The 19,308-nt window shown below is 39.1% G+C and overlaps 1 protein-coding gene across 2 annotated transcripts in view; it reads right to left on the bottom strand.

Annotated features, from left to right (window-relative positions):
- Nucleotides 1-19,308, bottom strand: part of LOC124802404 (reticulon-4-like) — a 377,134-nt gene that overhangs the window by 2,065 nt on the left and 355,761 nt on the right. For both annotated transcript variants that reach the window (XM_047263158.1, XM_047263159.1), the window contains 3 exons: nt 16,594-16,804; nt 10,718-10,926; nt 64-169 (listed from right to left, as the gene is read on the bottom strand). In XM_047263158.1, coding sequence (XP_047119114.1) covers nt 64-169; nt 10,718-10,926; nt 16,594-16,804 — 526 coding nt within the window. The remainder of the gene's footprint in view (nt 1-63; nt 170-10,717; nt 10,927-16,593; nt 16,805-19,308) is intronic.

Raw genomic sequence — 19,308 nt, 5'->3', positions numbered from 1 at the left:
ACTGCACAGATGCAGTTCATAGTAGCTAAAGTACTTTGTTAGAATTAACTACAAATTACTTACTTTGATGAGATCTCTGCTATTTTGCTCCTCACTAAATCAATGTTCTGATCAATCTGCACTTTGTTTGTTTCATAAACCTTTGGCAAGGTGAACAAGGCTACAAAAGCTGGAAACAAGAAATATTGAAATGTTATAATGACAGCATATAATTTGTGTAATCACACAAATACAACTCTCTTCTCTATTAACGTTTTCCTTTACCTATCATAAGAACATATAAGGCAATATTAATTGGGCAAGGAGGAGGAATAACCAATAACTGTTTTGTTTTCAAGGGAGGAAACAATGACTGCTTATAGACGTGTCGTAGACTCCCTAGAGCGTATCTTTTCATTTTCACAACAAATGACTCACCACGTTCAATTTAGAGTCCTGTCACATTCCTAAACAGTGACTACCAGCTGATCAACAACTTAATAACACTCTGCTAAAAGAATTTCAGTTTTTATTTCCCTCTCGCACTGTTCCATGTTGTCTACCCCTGACCAAATGCCATTTTTTCCATGTAACTCCGTATCCATCTCATTTACTGCTTCTCTTCTCAACTGAAGGAACCCCTTCTATCTCCAGCACTTGACACGACTATCATCATTACCACTTCGGAAATCTTTTTTCCTCAATTTTTAAGTAAAAGGCCAATTTGGAAATTTTTCTCTGCCAATATTATGAAACCTCTGAAGGATTTGTTTCAGTCACATATACTGCAGTCTGAAGATCAGATTTTTTTGCTTTTTAGAGGAAGGGGAAGGAGGAAGGGAGTAATTTGGTATGTTCAAAGCAGGCGACAAGGTTTCCGAGTACTTGGCATGAAGTTTGATAAGAAAAATGTGGTAAAGAGGGAAAAGGTGAAGTATTTTTAGAAAGAACCCATTACAGCATTTGACTGATTTGGAAAAATACTATACAGAGATATGACAACAAATTTGAACTGCACTCCTCTTCAAGGTAAGCTTAGTGCATTAAGAACTTCAACATCTTACTCAGTTTTTTAGTTTTTTAACAACACAAATTTACAATTAACACATGCATAAATTTTGGCTGGAAGGGAGACCTAACAAACACAAAAAACAGTGCTCACAGCTGCAAATTAGTCATGAAAAGCTAAAAGTTAACATTAAATCCACAGGAAGTAGCAAAATCTGTGTTGAAAGTATAAATAACAGTGTACAACACTCTTGGGAAGAGTTTTACTTTACAAAATTCTGTTTCTTCTTTTATGTCAATGTGCAGTAATGTTACTAGTGATTTTATTATTTCCACAGCATCCAGAAGGCACAGGGGAGGGGAGGGGGGAAAGGGGGGAGAGATCAATTTTAATTAGGGGCACCTTCCAAAAGCCTGAATTTCAATAGTTTAACAGCAGTTTAATTGGATAAAAGGTAAAGAATGGCTGATGAAAGGTTCCTCTCCATTATTATCCGTAACAGAACTGCTATTCAGTAAATACTGGGATGTTCAAAATGAAATGTCAGTTAAGTGTTTAATAGAACATTTTTGGTACTTAATAGAGGTAAATGAGCTTTATTTGGACAATTAGTAAGAAGATTCTTGATGCAATATACTAAGTCACTAAGCATGCGGACAGTTGGTATGTAAATCAAATAGTTGAAACTCGCTGCCAAGAGTTTCATAAGCTGCTATGAAATGATCATTGGTCAGGATACCATATCTGGAGCTGTTCAACTGTCCAATGCAAGTCTCTGTATTTGACACCACTTCAGCGATTTGTGCAACAAAAGTGAGATGAAATCATTTGCAAAGAACAATAAAACTTACGAAATCCTGATGAGTATCAACAAGAGCAACGGCTTTTAATAAAAGAAATCTTAATTTTTTTTAAACTATTATGAAGAATGTTATTTGTTCAGCTGACTGCAGAATAAATATAAAACCATGATATTTTAGGCATTCTTTGCATACTGAAGTTAACAGTGTAAGAATGTGATCCTACCAAAAGCAAAGCAAATTGTTTTTAACTGTAGTCTAAGGCCTACAACAGAAAAAGCACTGAACTGTAAGCAAGTAAAAGTGAGGGCACCTGAAGATGGAGATCTGTTTTTCCAAAAGCAACAGTAAAAAGGGAAACAGGAGAAAGAAAAAAGTGAACAATATTAATTGAGGCTAAAGCCTGAATTTAAAAATGTAGATATATGGACTTTTATAGAGATGGCAATGGTATTGCATATTTCACTTCAATGTTTTGAAATCCACGGAGCCAAGAGTGTGCCAAAAACAGCAAATTGCAGGCATCACCTCTCATCGTGGACAACGCAGTGGCCAACAGTCTTCAAATAATGAACTAGAGAAGCAGCATTTGGCTAGTGTTGTCAGTGCTAACATAAGGAACACCGCATGCAGTAGCCACAGCTGTTAGGACAGTGGGACAAAATTTGGCGTTAATGAGCTATGGCAGCTGACAATCAATATGAGTGCCTTTGTTAACAGCACAACATCGCGTTCAGTTCCTTTTGTGGACTGATGGCCACATCAGTTAGACCCTAGATGACTGGAAAACTGTTTCCTGGTCAGATCAGTGCCGATTTCAATAGGTAAAAGCAGATGGTAGGGCGCGAGTGTGGTAGAAACACCCTGAAGCCATGGACCAACACTGTCAACAAGGCACTGTGCAAGCTGGTGGTGGCTCCATAATGATGTAGGCTGTGTTTACATGAAATGGACTGGGTCCTCTGGTCCAACTGAATCAATCACTTATTGGAAATGGTTACATTCAGTTACTTTGGGACTATTTGCAGCCATTCATGCTTTCATGTTCCCAAAAGGTGATGGAATTTTTATGGATGGCAATGTGCCATGTTACCAGACCACACCTGTTGGCGACTGGTTTGAAGAACATTCTGGACAGTTCGAGTGAATGATTTGGCCACCCTTCAATATTTCAGCAAAGGACTTCAACTGGTTCGGTCCATACCACACTGAATTCCTGCTCTATGCCAAGCAAAAGGATGTGCGACAATATTAGTAGGTACCTCATGACTTTAATTGTATACTGCCTGAACCTTCCTGCAGAGAAGATGGTGAAAATCTGACAAATCAAGTCAGACTTAAGTAGGGGCAATGATTTAACAACTAGGAAGAAAGGAAGTAGAGAAAAATCGAAGTAAAATTCGTGTGGCCAATCCTAGCTTTTTTGCATTTTATATCATAATATCAATAATTTTGCTCAATTTAATTTGTGGCTATATTATGAGATAAATATATTATACGGCTATTATGACGAGAATGTGTGTGTTTAGCTGCCACAAGTAAAAAGCTGTTGTTTAGGCACTGAAAGGTGTAGTAACTTTTACACCTTTGCCACCACAGTCGCAGAACATACCATACTTGAGTAGCGCACTGTTCAGCACCTACACAGGCTGCCAACCATTGATGGTGCCCCATCTCCTCCTATAGGAAGCTAGCAGCCCCGGTGGGACAATGTCCTTCATACTGACAGGCACCAGCTCCTGTGCCACAAAGTTGTACTGAACTTTCAATATACGTTTCTTATTGCACTCTGAGTTGGAATACAAGTGGCAATTAGGAGAACTTTCATGTGCTCCACTTCAGTGACTTTCACATATCTTCTCCATGGATATGGTACTTTAATCATTTGTCAGCCAGCAGCAACTTACCACAGTTGCTTTGGAAAAACTTGTTGCTACATTGACTGTTCATGCTCCACTATCAAGTGGAACTGTTGCTGTAGTTGCTGCTTCCACTGTATCATGACTCTGCTGAAGACTAGGATGCTTATGAAAATTGGCTCCAATGTGATGTGTTTCTTTAAGGTGACTAAATGGGATATTTAAGGCTTTGTTTCTGTGTCCTCTTGTCTACTAGTTGTGTCAGTTTGCCCTCTCACTGGAACTGCCTCGCACTACTTTGATAAAATGTGTAGTTTGCCGTCCTCTTATCACAAGTGCACCTATTTTATTACTGCTCAAAGTTTTACCGGTGCCACAAGCTGCCCCATTGATCTTCTTGGGCTTGGATGGCAGAGCTGCTGGGTTTGGGCCATAAGAATCACATCGTTGCTAAAACCTCCGAAAAATCCTATGCAAACGCCATGGTTTGTGACGATCATCCTCCTCACACCCAACAAGGAAGTTCATCAGAGCCCTTCATTGTGAGGATCTGTCCTTTGAAGACAGTGCTCCGTCTTTTGAGGTATCCCATGCAGTAGGCCAATAAATCAAATAATTCAGCACAGCTGTTGTTGATAGTGCACCACAGTGGAACATAGCAACCGGCTCGCCAAGCAAAGAGGAAGTCTGTCGTACCAACCAGAAAACCTGGCAGCGATGAGCAACCCCATCGGCAACAACAACATGCAGTACATCCATCATGCCCCTCTTGCTTTGTGCAAGACAAGAGACCTGCATGACCCAGATGGGCATCACATCAAGTGTTGCAATGAAGGCTGTATTCAGTCTTCCTCTGAACAAATGTTTCATTGCTGTCACCAGATCAGAATAAACACTTTTATTGAAACATCCATCATGCCAGAGCTGCTGTTTGACTCTTCAATTCTCCAACATAAGCACGGCTGTCCAGCACTGTCTGGTAAGCTACAATAAACAACATATTCCTGTTATTGATCCATTTGCTGCCACCACAGCTTACAAATCTGTAGCCCATCCAATCATCTATTTGACAGTCTACTAAATTCATACAGAGAATTTGTCTGGGTTAGACGATTACGTTGCTTTTGAATATTCTATTACTGACAGTGTCACTCTTATCATAAGATCATGTCCTTCACTAAGTCCTAGAGTAATTGTGTAGCTCTGCAGCACTTTTTTTTCAGACGTAGTCCATACCAGTGTCCTGCAAGCAAGTCGAGTCCAAACTGGATCAGTTGGCATCACTACACATCATTCAATGAATGTCAATGATTGAGTGGACTATGTCATTAGCGATTGTAAAAAACAATCTGGTCAGCTCCGATTTTGTAGAGACTTTAAAGTTACCATAAAAGCACAATATTACTTACACATAGGGTGAAAGGGTACAGCTTTTTTCCAATGCTTTTTGAAGCAAATCTCGGCAGAGGTTCCTTACTGTATTAACTATCTTGACGACATTGTAGTAATGGACACCTTGACAGGCTAACATTTACGTAACCTCTGTTCTCTATTGTTTAGCAAACCATAGGCGTTAAGTGTAAACTTACTAAGTCACAATCTTTTAATCCACTATGGTTTATCTCTGTCCTGACTTTTCCATGCAGGGTGTTGAAGCACTGGAACTGCATGAAGCTGCTATTACAGCTTTGCCTCGTCCTACCTATCTGCAGCAACTACTGCATTCATTGCTGAGTTATCTTACTATCACAAATTTCTTCTGGGTGGAGCTATTCCGGCTGTTGCTTTGTAAAAAATGTCCATTTCAAGCAGTAGCTGGCCTATCAGCAAGCATTTTTACAGCTTAAAAACTAATTACGCTCTGCACCTTGCCTTGCGACCGTCCAACAGAGTAAACCTATATGTCTAGACCATGGACACATCCCAGTATGGGGTGGGAGCCATTCTGGCCCATCATTACACGTATAGTTCTGAGCAACGTGTCGCATCTGCATCCAAAACTCTCACCACAGCTCAGAAGCAGAATCTGCAAGTCGAAAAGAACCCCCCTGCAATTGTTTATGGCATGAGAAAATTTCATGTCTTCTTATTTGGTACCAAATTCGACCTAGTCACTGATCATAAAGCTATAGTTAGTGTGTTTCACCTTTCAGCTGCTTTACCTGACAAAGCAGCTCATCATCTTCAACAATGAGCCTCATTTTCGTCGAGATATAATTACAAGATGTATTTCCGATGTATGTCACAGCACGCAAGTGCTGACACATTGTCACGGCTGCCCATGCAGTCAGAGCCCTTGTCTGACCCGGAAAAACTGTCGTTTTCAAACTGGCATGAAAGCATGACAGACTACACAGGCAAACGATGGAAAAACTTTTGCAGAAAATATGTTATTCTTATGTTTTTAGGGTGGGAATTTCAAATTTGATACTCAAACAACTGTATCACCCACCATTTCTTCACATTTTACAGTTCAATTTATCAAATTAAAGCGATTTTTTAAAGAATTTAACAGCTTTTATATAGTTAAAATAATTTGAAAAGGAAGTGTAATGTAGACGACGTTGGTATTACTGCTGACAATTCTATTTTTGTGTTAATAGATAGTGTTTTGTTCACTGTCAAACTAACCTCACTTTCCTCATTGCCTGTACATGTGCTCAGAACAATGTCTAATCGTAGTTGTAACAATCCTGACAGTTTGTTATATTTGTGGTGATTTTGTCATTAAAAAACACCAAACAAACATTACAGACATTGAAAAAGATTTATTATCATACTTTGGATCTAAACTTGGTGATCAAGATAAATCTTGAGCACTGCGGAAGATATGGTTTGTGTGTGTGTGTGTGTGTGTGTGTGTGTGTGTGTGTGTGTGTGTGTGTGTGTGTGTGTGTGTGTGTGTGTTGAAGGTCTGAGAAAATTGTCCAAAAAGAAGAAAAAAGCCTTTAGATTTGCTGTTCCTATGATATGGGTGTAGCCAAGAAATGATTCCAATGATTGCTACTTTTGCAGTGTTTTATTACTGGTCACAATTCGAGAAACAAGAATGTAGCTACACTAACCTTCCATCCGCCATCCGACCAGTAGGGCATGGTGTAGATTTGCCGGTTCCTAAACCGCCAGATGATTTAAATTCTATTCCAACAGAAGTATTTTCTGGTGTACGTTCTGATTTAGATGAACGAGATGATGATGAATTCCATTGTCATACAGAAAGTATAGAGCCCAAATTGTTTACTCAGACCGAGCTTAACAATTTGGTTAGGGATATGGGCTTAACGAAAGAAGAAGCTGAATTGCTTGGCTCTAGATTAAAAGAAAATGATGTATTGGCAGTTGGAACCAGCATATACATGTAGAGAGAGAGAGAGAGAGAGAGAGAGAGAGAGAGAGAGAGAGAGAGGGGGGGGGGGGGGGGGCAATTTCCAAAGTTTTTTCAACAAGGTGATTTAGTGTACTGCTCGGACATTCCCAGTCTGATGAATGAGTTTGGTATTGAATACAAAATGGAAGACTGGAGGCTGTTTATTGATTCATCCAAAACTAGTTTAAAGGCTGTTTCATTACACAGTGGTACCATGTATGCATCTATAGCTGTTGGACATTCTGTACATATGAAAGAAAGCTATGAAAACCTAGAAAGAATGCTAAATAAAATAGGCTATTCTGCTCATGGTTGGATGATATGTGGCAATCTAAAAGTAATATGCGTGCTCCTTTGTCAGAAAAGTCGCTGTAGCGAATTTCCATGTTTCTTGTGTGAATGGGACAGTAGGACTAGGGATCAACACTGGTGCAGAAAGAACTGGCCTGTGAGGGAGTCTTTAAAACCTTGTGAGAAGAACATTCTACACAAAAACCTTGTAGATAAAAAAAAAAAACAATCCTACCACCTCTACATATAAAGTTAGGCCTAATAAACAGTTTGTAAAGGCTTTGCCTAAAGATGGACCATGTTTTAAGTATCTCTGCCAGAAGTTTTCACACCTTTCAGAAGCTAAACTAAAAAAGTAGTCTGTCATACCTGGCATTAGAAAACTAATGTTTGATGTTAACTTTGAATCCACAATGACCTTAAATGAGAAAGAAGCATGGGTATCATTCAAGCAAGTCATTACAAAGTTCGTAGTACAAGAAAGACCCAGAATATGTTTCTATTATAGCTACAATGTTAAAGAAGTTTAAAACTTTAGGATGTTTAATGAGCCAGTTCACTTTTTGAAGAGTCACCTTGATTACTTCCCAGACAAAAATGGGAGATTTTAGTGAGTAGCAAGGGGAGCGTTTTCACCAGGACATTAAAGTGGTGGAAAAACGCTACCAAGGCTGCTGGAACACCAACATAATGGGGGACCACTGTTGGTCACTTCACCGAGAAGTTCAGCAAGCGACTCATCGTAGAAATAGCTACACAAGAAGCTTCAGAGAAAAAAAGAGAAAGAAAATACAAACCAATTCCAGTCGACAAGTGAAACCTCTATTAACACAGATAATTGTTTTAAGTAGCTTACTGTAAATGCAAACATGCTTATGTTGTAACGAAGTGCTTCATTAATTTCCCCATTTACCGTATAGCATATCATTTTTATACTATATAATATAAAGCATATGGCTCGGAAACTATGGGTGATCCAAAAAAGGTAAGCTGTGGACTCATCGTCTTTTCCTGTAAGATGGGGTCATTCTCTCCTCGATAAAAATAAAGTACTACTCCTGTTGCAATTCCAGCAACGCTGTGTAAGAAGTTCTCCAACCTGTTACATGAAAGTCACTGGGGAGCTCCCTGACCAAACAATTTGCCTGTAAGCACTTGTTCTGGCCTGGTATTTATTGTCAGATGGCGAGCCTGGTCGCGGCCACTGAACAAAGGTGTCACGCACCGATTTTTCCCCCTTTTGGCAGCACCCACACTGTCTTGGGAACGAATCCATATCAACTTAGCTGGAACTTCTCTAGACACTTCATGAGTGTTGGTTGTCAATGTCTTTTGCCATCTTTCTTATGCCTTTTGTTGTCCAGCTACTGCTGCAGATGCAATAGTCAACACGCTGTCAGCAATTTTTTGTATTAAGTGCCTACCTTAAATGGTGGTTTTGAACAATGGTCCTCAGTTTTTCGCTCAATCCTTTGAGGGTTTTTGCTCACACGATGGCAGCTGCTGCATTTTGACACCTCCGTCCAACCCAGAATCTAATGGTGTGGTAGAACCATCGTATGGATTCTGGAAACGCAGACAGGAATCCAATTTGGGAACGAGCCCAGCTGAACACTTTCAAGGCTAGCAGCCATGGATGCTGCTCCATCTTCTGCTGGTGCTGCTGCTGCTGCCAGTTTGCACCCAGAACTGTGCTATTGGCCCAAGGATTCGAACAGCAACTGCATTGGACTCCGGGCATCACCCACACCAACAGGCACTATGAGCACCACGTGTTCATGCTGCATGTCGACAAGTGGCTTGTGGCACATCACTACCATCAGCTACACCCTCAGGTGGGCAACACTGCTTCCTCTGCGGACTGTCATCTTTTCCACTTGTGCCACCATTCACTGTGCGCAGCACATGCCATGCCCGCCCGCCCTCCTGATGTCACCAGCTGCTCCGACAAATTGACCACACACTGGCAACATGGCTCGATATCTCAACACCTCTGCAGTGCCTTCTCTTGCAGGAATGCTGGGGCTTCATTGGCAAAGCTACAGGTGCCTCCTATGCCAACCACTGCTGCTGCCTCCACTCCCCAGGTACCTGCCAGCTAGATCACCTCCAGACACTGCAGCTGCCCAGCTCACAGCCCCTCACACAGAGTGCGAAGTTGACATGATCCTTGTCTACAGGGTGCCGGAGTTCACTGCCTGCTTTCCTACAAGAGAAGTAGTAGCGTGTGTCCATGCTAGCACCATTTCTGCCTCTACCCCCTAGTTTACATGGACCAGGACCTGTTCGCACCCATAACAACCAATTCTGACACTATGGATGTGTCAACCATATGAATGTTGCAGAGGAGCTGACCTCAGGGCATTCCTCTCCCCCCTTAGGAGCAGTGTAGTAACTATCATGTTATTACACTTCTACCACCACTGCTACAGTGTGTGTCACATTTGAGTAGCACACTGTTCAGCGGTTCCAGGCACCCCACCAGAGGTCGCTGACCATAGCCGGCACACCAGTTACCTGCAGCAGAAAGCTAGCAGACCTGGCACGCAAATACCCTTTATGTTGTCAGTTACCGGCTCCTACCAGCCACTATTTTACGTGTCACATAACTAGAACTGTCTACATATGCTGTCACAGTGACTAAATAAATAGTTGGTTTCTCATAATCATGTTTTTTTAATATGTTCGGAGTTAGAAAAAAGGTACCTGACGCCCTGCCGGGAAGTTCCACATGGTAGAAGTACATTTCAATGTAATACTATGGTTTAACTGAAATTAAAATTTGATCTTCTGTGTATTAAAAATAACTGTGCTAAAAACTAGAAGCTGCCCAACACACCATAGTAGCTGTGATTATTACAAAAATGTATGTAATATGTTTCTTAGGAAAATTCTATTGCAAAATGTCGCAAAAGGTAACAACCACCCCCAACCCCCTTCCACAATTTTTTTAATTTCCAGTTTATGCAGCAGAGTCTAGGCACTCATTTTATTAAACTTGCATGAAATGCTGAATATTATGTTCCTCAGAGCCTCCACAAACCACAAGCAGAACAGTCTTGCACTGAAGTACGTTTTGCCACCGTCCTCTTAGCAAACCATGACAAGGGGGAGGGGGGGGGGGGGGGGGGCTGTTCATCTGTGTAACTTGTATGGTCTCTTCCTTGCAATACGACCCCCCCCCCCCTTTTCCTTTTTAACAGCAGCACACCCATCAGAGTTTACACCACTTTAAAAAGATCAGTGTCAAATGTTTTCCAATAACATATGTAATATGGCTCAAATTAATCGTTTATTTTCAATGTGAAAGTGCATCCGACAAAACTGGTAAGAAAATAGCTTTAAGATGAATTCCAATGGTCAACTGCATATAATGGTCTAGGAGCTATGTTAAATTGCTGACAAAAATTACCTATGATGATTAGAGTCATGCCATTAAACCACGCCCCAACATATGTCAGGCACCACAGTAGAACTCCAAACTTAATTGAGTCTACAAGGTCCTCTACCAGGAACAGCCGCCTCAGTTCACAGGCTGCTGCATTCAGATGGGCAACAGCTAAGTCAGTCATCTCACGTACTTTCTCTTGCGGCAGGGTCAGATCCAGTTCCAGTATGTCCCTATAAAACAAATTCAGATTATTTATTTGCCACTGACCGCATATCGTAGAATAGGCTCTCAGTGACAGCATGTTACAAATACAAAGTATTTCAATTTAATATTCATGTTACACGTATGAGGGTGTGCTGGAAAGTAATACCCTCAAATTTTTGATGTGGAAACTCAAAGCTTTTTTTAACAAAAACTTTATTAACTTTCTATACCTTTATCCTTCATGTATACATATTTATTTCTAAACAGTCACTCTGACGAACACATTTCTACAAATTAGAGATCGGTTTATTGATACAATCACCATAGAATGTCTGACTGTTGACAGAGCCACAAAATCACCTTAGCTTGCAATGCTGGATCACTACAAAAGTGAAGTCTTCAATGGTGTTTTGGAAACAGATGAAAATCAGATGGGGCCAATTTGGGCCTATGTGGAGGCCAACTGATGGTAGTGAATACAAGGTAGGTTTCTGTATCAGATGTCACGGCACTTATGTGGTCCGGCATTGTCACATTGAAGGAGAGGGTGCTCCACATGTTGAAAATATTGCAGCACACTTTCTCAACATGCTTCACCTGGGAGCACTCTAGCAGCAGAGTAATGCAACTTACGTCAGTGAAGTGGGAATGTTGACTGAGTAGTAAGCACTACACGTAGCAACTCAAATGGTGTTGAGATCGGAATAAAAGACTGAGGCATTACCTTTCAGCACACCCTCATACAAATTAGGTATCTTACTTAAACCAGTTATGCAAATCAAAGAATTCCCTCATACTGTAGAATAGCTTTTCAACTAAGCGGCTGAACTGTTTAATGACGTGTTCAGATCAGAGTACGACAATTCAATCAGAATTCACAATTCATTTAAGAACTTTAGACAGTTCACTTCGTGATTTTCTTAGTGTCCTGTCTGTGCCTAGGACATTCTAGTGTTAAAATATTTTATTTGTATAGTTCTTAAAGTAGAGCAATGAGGGAGAGAGATTTACAACTGTCATTTTCACCTTAATGAATGGAAGATGGCAGCATTCCTTGGGGCCAACCTTACACGCTATTCACAGTACATGGTGTAGTCACATTACATGGTACAGCTACCACCTTAAATATGAGGGGCAGTGAAATGAAAATGTGAGAGGAAAAGTAAGTGAACTGTTTATGATTTCATAAGTAATCACAATAACTTAATACATTTATCCCACTAAGGGACAAGACTGCCAATGCCTCCAGAAAAAATATTTGCAGTAGCCTATGGAATTATGATTGCACCCAGGCGTATAACTATTCATTCGAAACATCACATCAATGTCCACGTATTCCTTTAGCTCCAAAAAGATGGGAACGTTTGCGGAGAAATTGGGGCTGTACCCAGGATGTGTGAGGGCTTCCCAGGCAACTTCTGCAACATAGTTGAAGCAACCTTCAATATGTGGAAGGGTCTTAAAATGACATTAGGTCCAACAAAAAAAAAAAAGGACTATCAGGGCTGGATTCTGGAAAGTCCAGTTGATGATAGAACAAATACTGAATAAAAAGGTTATGAAATTCTGAGAGAAAGATACTAATGGAAACGAGAATTTTTTGAAGAAAATGGTATACTGGAAGAATAATCTTGACCAACATTATGTGCAAAATAAAATTCCAATGATTTTTCTGTTAGTCCTTTGAAATCAAACAGTTCAACAGAGACTGGGTCCTCACCATTGTTCAACTGTGAATTGCAAAAATACAAGAATGAGGCAATTTAAACTTCTGAACCTGTCTCCATCTTTAAGGAGCAAGGGCAAAACAAATGTCTTTAGACATCAGTACAAACCCGTTATCTTTTTCCTTCAGGTCCTTACATGAAATATACGTTGCTGGTGTTAGAATCTAACTGCAGCCAGCTACAAATGCTGGTTCTCTAAACTTTCTCAACAGTGATTCGCAAAAAGACCATCTTTCCTCCAGTGATTTTCATTTGGAATCAGAAAGTATACCTGTAATGCATACACATCAATCAAACCTGATAAAACGAGCAGCACACCTCTAAATTACTCTGATGTCTTCCTTTAATCCTACCTGGTGTGGATCTGAAGAACACTAGCAGTCCTCAAGAAATGTATTTTGGCAAAATCCCACTTACTGGGGTACTCCTGACAATACCCTTGTCCAGGACAACACATCTGGTTCTATTACCTAAGGAGTCCTCAAGCCCCTCACATATCTGGGAACTTGTTCCATATGCTCAGACCTTCTTTAACAGTCTGCATTATCTGTGTTACCCTACATCTGTGGTTCACTTAAAAAGCAGCAGAACAACAAAATGTACTGAGGTATCAGAATACACTTTCTTGCAAATATCTTGAAGTATGAAGCAATGGAAGGACAAAAACACAGTTTGAACACTTGATGCAAAGAACAAATCTTGTGAATAACTTCAAATAAAACAAATTAGTATCATCATTGGGTTACTTGAAGTTGCCCTGCAAGCAATATAGAGTGGGAGAAAAGGAAATACATTTACAAGCTACATGACTGTTTTTCACTTAAATTGCTTTTTTGTAACAACAAAATTCAGCCTTATAATTTTGTATGTACATGGAACTATGCATCATACTTTGGAATCAGAATGGAAAGGGGAGTTCTTGTACCACAAAAATCTACAAAACAAATATATGAAGAAAGAACAACTTACAATATGCAAATGCAAAATTCTTTTTCGTGGCCACATCCAACTAATGACAAACTCTAAATGGATTGAACATAAATATCTCTCTCTCTCTCTCTCTCTCTCTCTCTCTCTCTGAAGTGACAGTGCTTCCATTTTTCAGTAAAGTGGTCTTTCACTGTACACCGCCTGCTGGAATGTTAACATTTCTTCAAAAGGAATGAATTATTAAACAAAAGACTTATGAGATTTTAATCATAGAATGGTAAAAATCATCATCATTTTGCATTGTAGCAAGTGAAATATTTGCCCGACACTATTCGAGCGCAAGAAGTCAACTGCAACATTTGCTTAAATTGTTTCATTCCTGCACATTCTAGTAGTGCAGTTACACATGTAAAACATACTATGGAGTATAGAACACACTGTGAGATTTGGCAATAACCAATGCTACCTTCTGTAACATTTGACGACCGGCACATTACTGGAACAGCACACCGCTATGATTTTACTTATATTTTCCAGCAAGCAGTAAAAAAGTTCATTGCACACTAACTTCAAGCAACTTGAAATTATCTTTCAAACAATTATCCTTATTCTTATCCAACAGAAAGAAAACTTAAAATACAAGAGACAACAACAGGACTAAGTTGATTACAACCACAGAAGTCCATTTTCATTTTAGCAATGACAACAGGAAATACTACTTGCCTCTCATCAAGTTTATGCTTAACTACACAGACATGGGAACACTCGCACCGGTGGTCACGGCAAGACTAATGAAAGTAACTAATGCAAACATCACAAGCCAAGATCACTAAAAAGCATTTTATTGGATGACTGGTTTCGACAGAGCTATGCTGTCATTTGATTTTATGCTTCTGAATTTTTACAACGTATTATCCATCAGTATTACTGAACCAGTCATCATCCTATAAACCACTTTTTTAGCGGTCTTGGCTTGTGAATTCTCTTTCAGCTGCCACAGACTGCAGATTGTGCCCAGACTAACCATGTCAGGATTATTAACTTATGGAAGTGCAGTAATGAAATTATTACAGATTTGGAGTCTGGAGCTGAACATGTTGTGCACTGGCTGTATAGTTTCGGAGTTAAAAATTCTACTTTTAATATAATACTTCAATGACAAGCTTAGTTTTCTTCATGCAAACAGCACCTACAGAAGACCAGGTTAAAGTGTGATATGGTACAGGCCCCACACCCAAAATCTAGGTTGTGGTACAGACTGATCTGTAACCTAACCAAGGTCTAGATTAGGTCTAAAGGTGACGATTTGGTTGAGAGTCCTAGCTAATGTATGTGAAAACCAAGTAAAGGTTGTAGTAAAACAGTGAACTGTAATGTAGCCTCATGTTTGCCTTTCCTCCAGTAACATCAGTATTTGCACCACGAGAAATATTTAACATTAAGAAACCTTTAAACAATACTGCAGAATCTATGTCAATTTATTCCAGCACGGTTGACCTTATTTACAGTTCATGTCAATCTCTGAATGACATTTTGTGACTCCTTACCAATACAGTCCAATAGAGCACACAGAAGCTTGTAAGCTTATATCTAATGAAGTGGTAATCCTGGAAGAGAGTTAAGGAATATTTTGTCATCTTCAAAAACTCCATGTTACTAGCATCCATTATGTTCAAACACACGAACTGAGTGTAATTAGGAAATGTCAAAGTAACTGAATACTTAAGTGGAATGCATACAGTAAAAGAAGAGTATTAGTACTCTTTACTGTGCAGCAACTGGCAGTACATTCTTAGAAATATGGAATGAGACTATACTATTAGCGTAGTCAGAAAAGTCTAAAGCCAACTTTTAAAGCAACAAAATATGAAATGTATTGCAGTATTTGAAAGTATGACTTGCGAGTCGTCATTAGTACTAGCCAATGCTAACAAGGTTAGCAGCAAGTGCAGTATTTACACAGCAGGGCTCTAGACAGCACACCATAACTCTTGACTTTCAGCATAATTACCGTTTATTACTGAACTTTAGACTCTAAAAACCATATTTAATCTGATATGACCAGTGGCACAAATGTACGAGATGGACTGTAATCATTATCCTCACTCCTGCCATGACATTCCCTTTTCAAATAAGTACCAGTACATTCACAACTCAGTGACGAAACCGAATGCTCACCACCTACGTTCCTCTTCCATTAATTTACTAATAACTGCCAGAGTGCAATTTTATCATGTAAGCACTCTACAGCTTTATTCGGAACACTTCTCATGATCTGCATTTTCGGTCAATCTGAATCCTTTGATTACTGATTATTTCGGACAAAATTTCTGTCACCTCTCTAAAGCAAAGGAGCCAAACAAATTGATGCAAGTTTTTCTCCACATTCACAAACACAGGCCTGTATCGAATGAGCTACCTTAGTATCTGGTCTATTTTGTTAACACCATTCCTGTAATAACTTCCCCCTGAATGAGAAATCCTGCTAATCAAATCTTGCCCATTAGGTTCTATACAATCACTTCAGACTTTGCTACATGCCACGCATTTTTCACTTAGCAGCTCACAAAAAACATAATTTCCTGGAAAGTCTATTTTGAAAGAGTACCCAGTTAAATTCATATAGTGGATGCCCTTTGTGTTGTTCGTAGTTCATGTACAATGTATGATCATAAGCATTAAAATACTTAGTCTTATGGATCATGTAATATAGGTTTTCAGGACTTATTTTGCAATTTTGATTATGACAAGAGTGCATTAAAAATGGTATGAATGTAAAAATTAAGCTATGCTACCAATCAGTCTGTTGCCACACATTTTATTTGGTATTCAAGTTTGTTGGATTTCCCCAACTAAATGAAATTACCACCTTGCAACCTAACCTACACATTGTGCTATTCTACAAACCAGATTATGATCGCAAGCAATATTTCAGAGCAATTACTACTACTACTACTACTACTACTACTACTACTACTACTACTACTACTACAATAATAATAATAATAATAATAATAATAATAATAATAATCTCACTTGAATGGATGTCCATCTGAAGTGGTTTTCTGAACTGCCTGCAGCACAGTCTTGTAAACACGGAAACTAATTGTTCCCGTCAGAATTGCAAGTGAGAGATAAGCAATGACACTGATGAGTGAGACATAAGTCAGAGACAGCAAAATTCCCAGCACACTTCCAAATACAATGCCAGACTTCTTTGGGTCCCTCCAGTAGATGAGCTCCACAACTGCAAGGAGAAACAACCATTCATAAGATTCAGAACTTGAAAAGGTATTTTTAATTTAATAATTTACTTATAAATCTTGTAACAAAGGGTGTAATAAAAAATCAAAGAGCTACTTCATGTGATTTTAATGGTGTATATTGTGGAATCTTGTGTAGTTGAACTGGACATGAAGAGATATTAGCATACCCACTCAAATTTAGTAAATGGCTCTGAGCACTATGGGACTTAACATGTGAGGTCGTCAGCCCCTGGAACTTAGAACTACTTAAACCTAACTAACCTAAGGACATCACACACATCCATGCCCGAGGCAGGATTCGAACCTGCGACCGTAGCGGTTCCAGAAGGTAGCGTCTAGAACTGCTCTGCCACTTTGGCCAGCTCAAATTTAGTATTTGAGTTTATAGATACAGTAAACCCAGGAAGAGAAAGGTGACATCATAAATTATTATTATTTTAAATTTGGAGTAACCGAGCGAGTGCATGAACCTGATGCGCAGAGAGAATTCACAAGTTATGGAAGGACAGCCCCACATGTAGTGGTGAAACAAGTAATTATGGGGTCTCGCAGACCTGCACTCTGTTCAAATAACCTCTCAACAGAAGCCAGAGAGGTTCCAATGAAAGACTACAAAGCGCAGAAGTGTGTTTTGAACAAACTAGTTAACTGCATGTCCCACATGGCACATTTTCTATAAAAACAGTTTATATTAGTAAATGTAAACAGTTTGTGTGTATGGTTACATGTTTGTTCTTTCTTTATTACTAACACTGTGATATTGTATGTCATTAATGAAACATCCTTACATTCAACAGCAAAAGTTAACCGAAAGAAACACCTTTGCCTTGTTTCAAGAACTTCATTGTTTTTATACAAATTCAGTTTTGGGATGTAAGCCCATTCTCTAGCACATAACTGATCTCAAAGATGGTAACTAAGGAGACACAAACATGTCAACTTCTTAGCTTATTGTTTCTTGACAATCTATAAAAATTGTCCAGTGACAACTTGGACACAGGTTACAATTCTGCAACATTCATTAGTGCAGCATTTATAAATGAATAAAAGTGTTCACATACATGGGAATTTGTATATCAATGTACAAATGAAGGCACCAATGTGGTTCTGTGTACAGGTCAGATATCTGTATGTTAACACCTCTGTTATTTAATTTATAGTATTTCTAATTGAGTTAGTTTCGTACCCTTTCCCTCTGAGTAAGACTCCCACATGTAATACATATTTGTGGCTCTGGTTTAAGCAATAGTATATACTGGATGAATCTGCCTTCTTTTATCTGAAACTTCTATGGTGTTCTCTAATCCTAGTGCAGATTGTCCTCCCCGTCTATGAAATATAGCATGACTGACACTTTACAGATGACCTTACAAAACTTTTTAAACAAGCAGAACTTCAACGTGTTTGCCTTCAATACTACACATGAGGAATATTTCTGTCTTGCTGCTTATTATATTTTGTTAGCTGGAAACAAAGAATTTTTCATCCAACACTGTTTTCAAATGACAACTTCAGTGATGAATAATGAATGTCTTCTAGTGCTGTAGATTTCGATTTATTGTAATCTGACAATTAATATTAAAATTTAAAATAAATTTGGTTGGCTGTAATATTATCACTGCTTACACACTAAGTGATTTATTGCTCTAGATCGTAGACTGAGTGAAATATGCAGGTATCTTAATATGTTGTTAGTTTGTTTCCCAAACCAGGTACTCTGCAACAGCTTCAGTTGCTGAACGTATCTGTATGGCTCTATTCACAGATTCCTGTTTATGTGAAAGTTCTTTAATGTTATTTTTCTTGAAAATTTAATATATTTCATTCTTTGAAACTGAGATAGATAGTACATCTGAAACGAATGATTCATACATTTACAATGTCATCGAGGATTGACAGTGCTTTTTCACAGGCAAAATGAATATTTTATTGTTTGACACAAGTTGTTTCCCCACATGTTAGTAATATAAACGAGTACAAAATTTATTTGGGTACTGGAGAGTAAACATGACAATTTCGAAGTAATTAACTACCTAGTACAACATATTGCACATAGGGCGACGCAGCGAAAGGGAAACAGCACTTAAGACCCAAATTTGTATTATCCTGAGACATGCATATCTGCCAACATGAAGCCAATTCCTAAAAACCAACGAAAAGATGCAAGTAACACTGTCAATATGTCTGAGAAGCTAGAAATGAGGTGAAAGCAATAAGAATTCTCTAATCAAATTGGTAGTATTACGTTCGATCAGTACAGATCGAAGTTCATGTTCATGTTGCAAATGCTCGACACTGTTCGCCAAACTGCTCCAGGAAAGTTTCAGACCAGAAAATTTGGAGTCTTCGCTGAAATCAAGTTGTTCACAGACAGACGTGACCCCACGTGAAAACGAGCAGCTGTTGTGCGCTACACGTGGCAGCTGCGTCTCCCGTCAAAAACACACGTGCGGTGCCATAGCGGCGTGCGGATGGCAATACGAGG

The sequence above is a fragment of the Schistocerca piceifrons genome, chromosome 6 (genome assembly GCF_021461385.2).
Source record: "Schistocerca piceifrons isolate TAMUIC-IGC-003096 chromosome 6, iqSchPice1.1, whole genome shotgun sequence".
NCBI lineage: Eukaryota > Metazoa > Arthropoda > Insecta > Orthoptera > Acrididae > Schistocerca > Schistocerca piceifrons.
The sequence above is the reverse complement of the archived record's forward strand: the minus strand, read 5'-3'. Positions and strand labels throughout refer to the sequence as shown.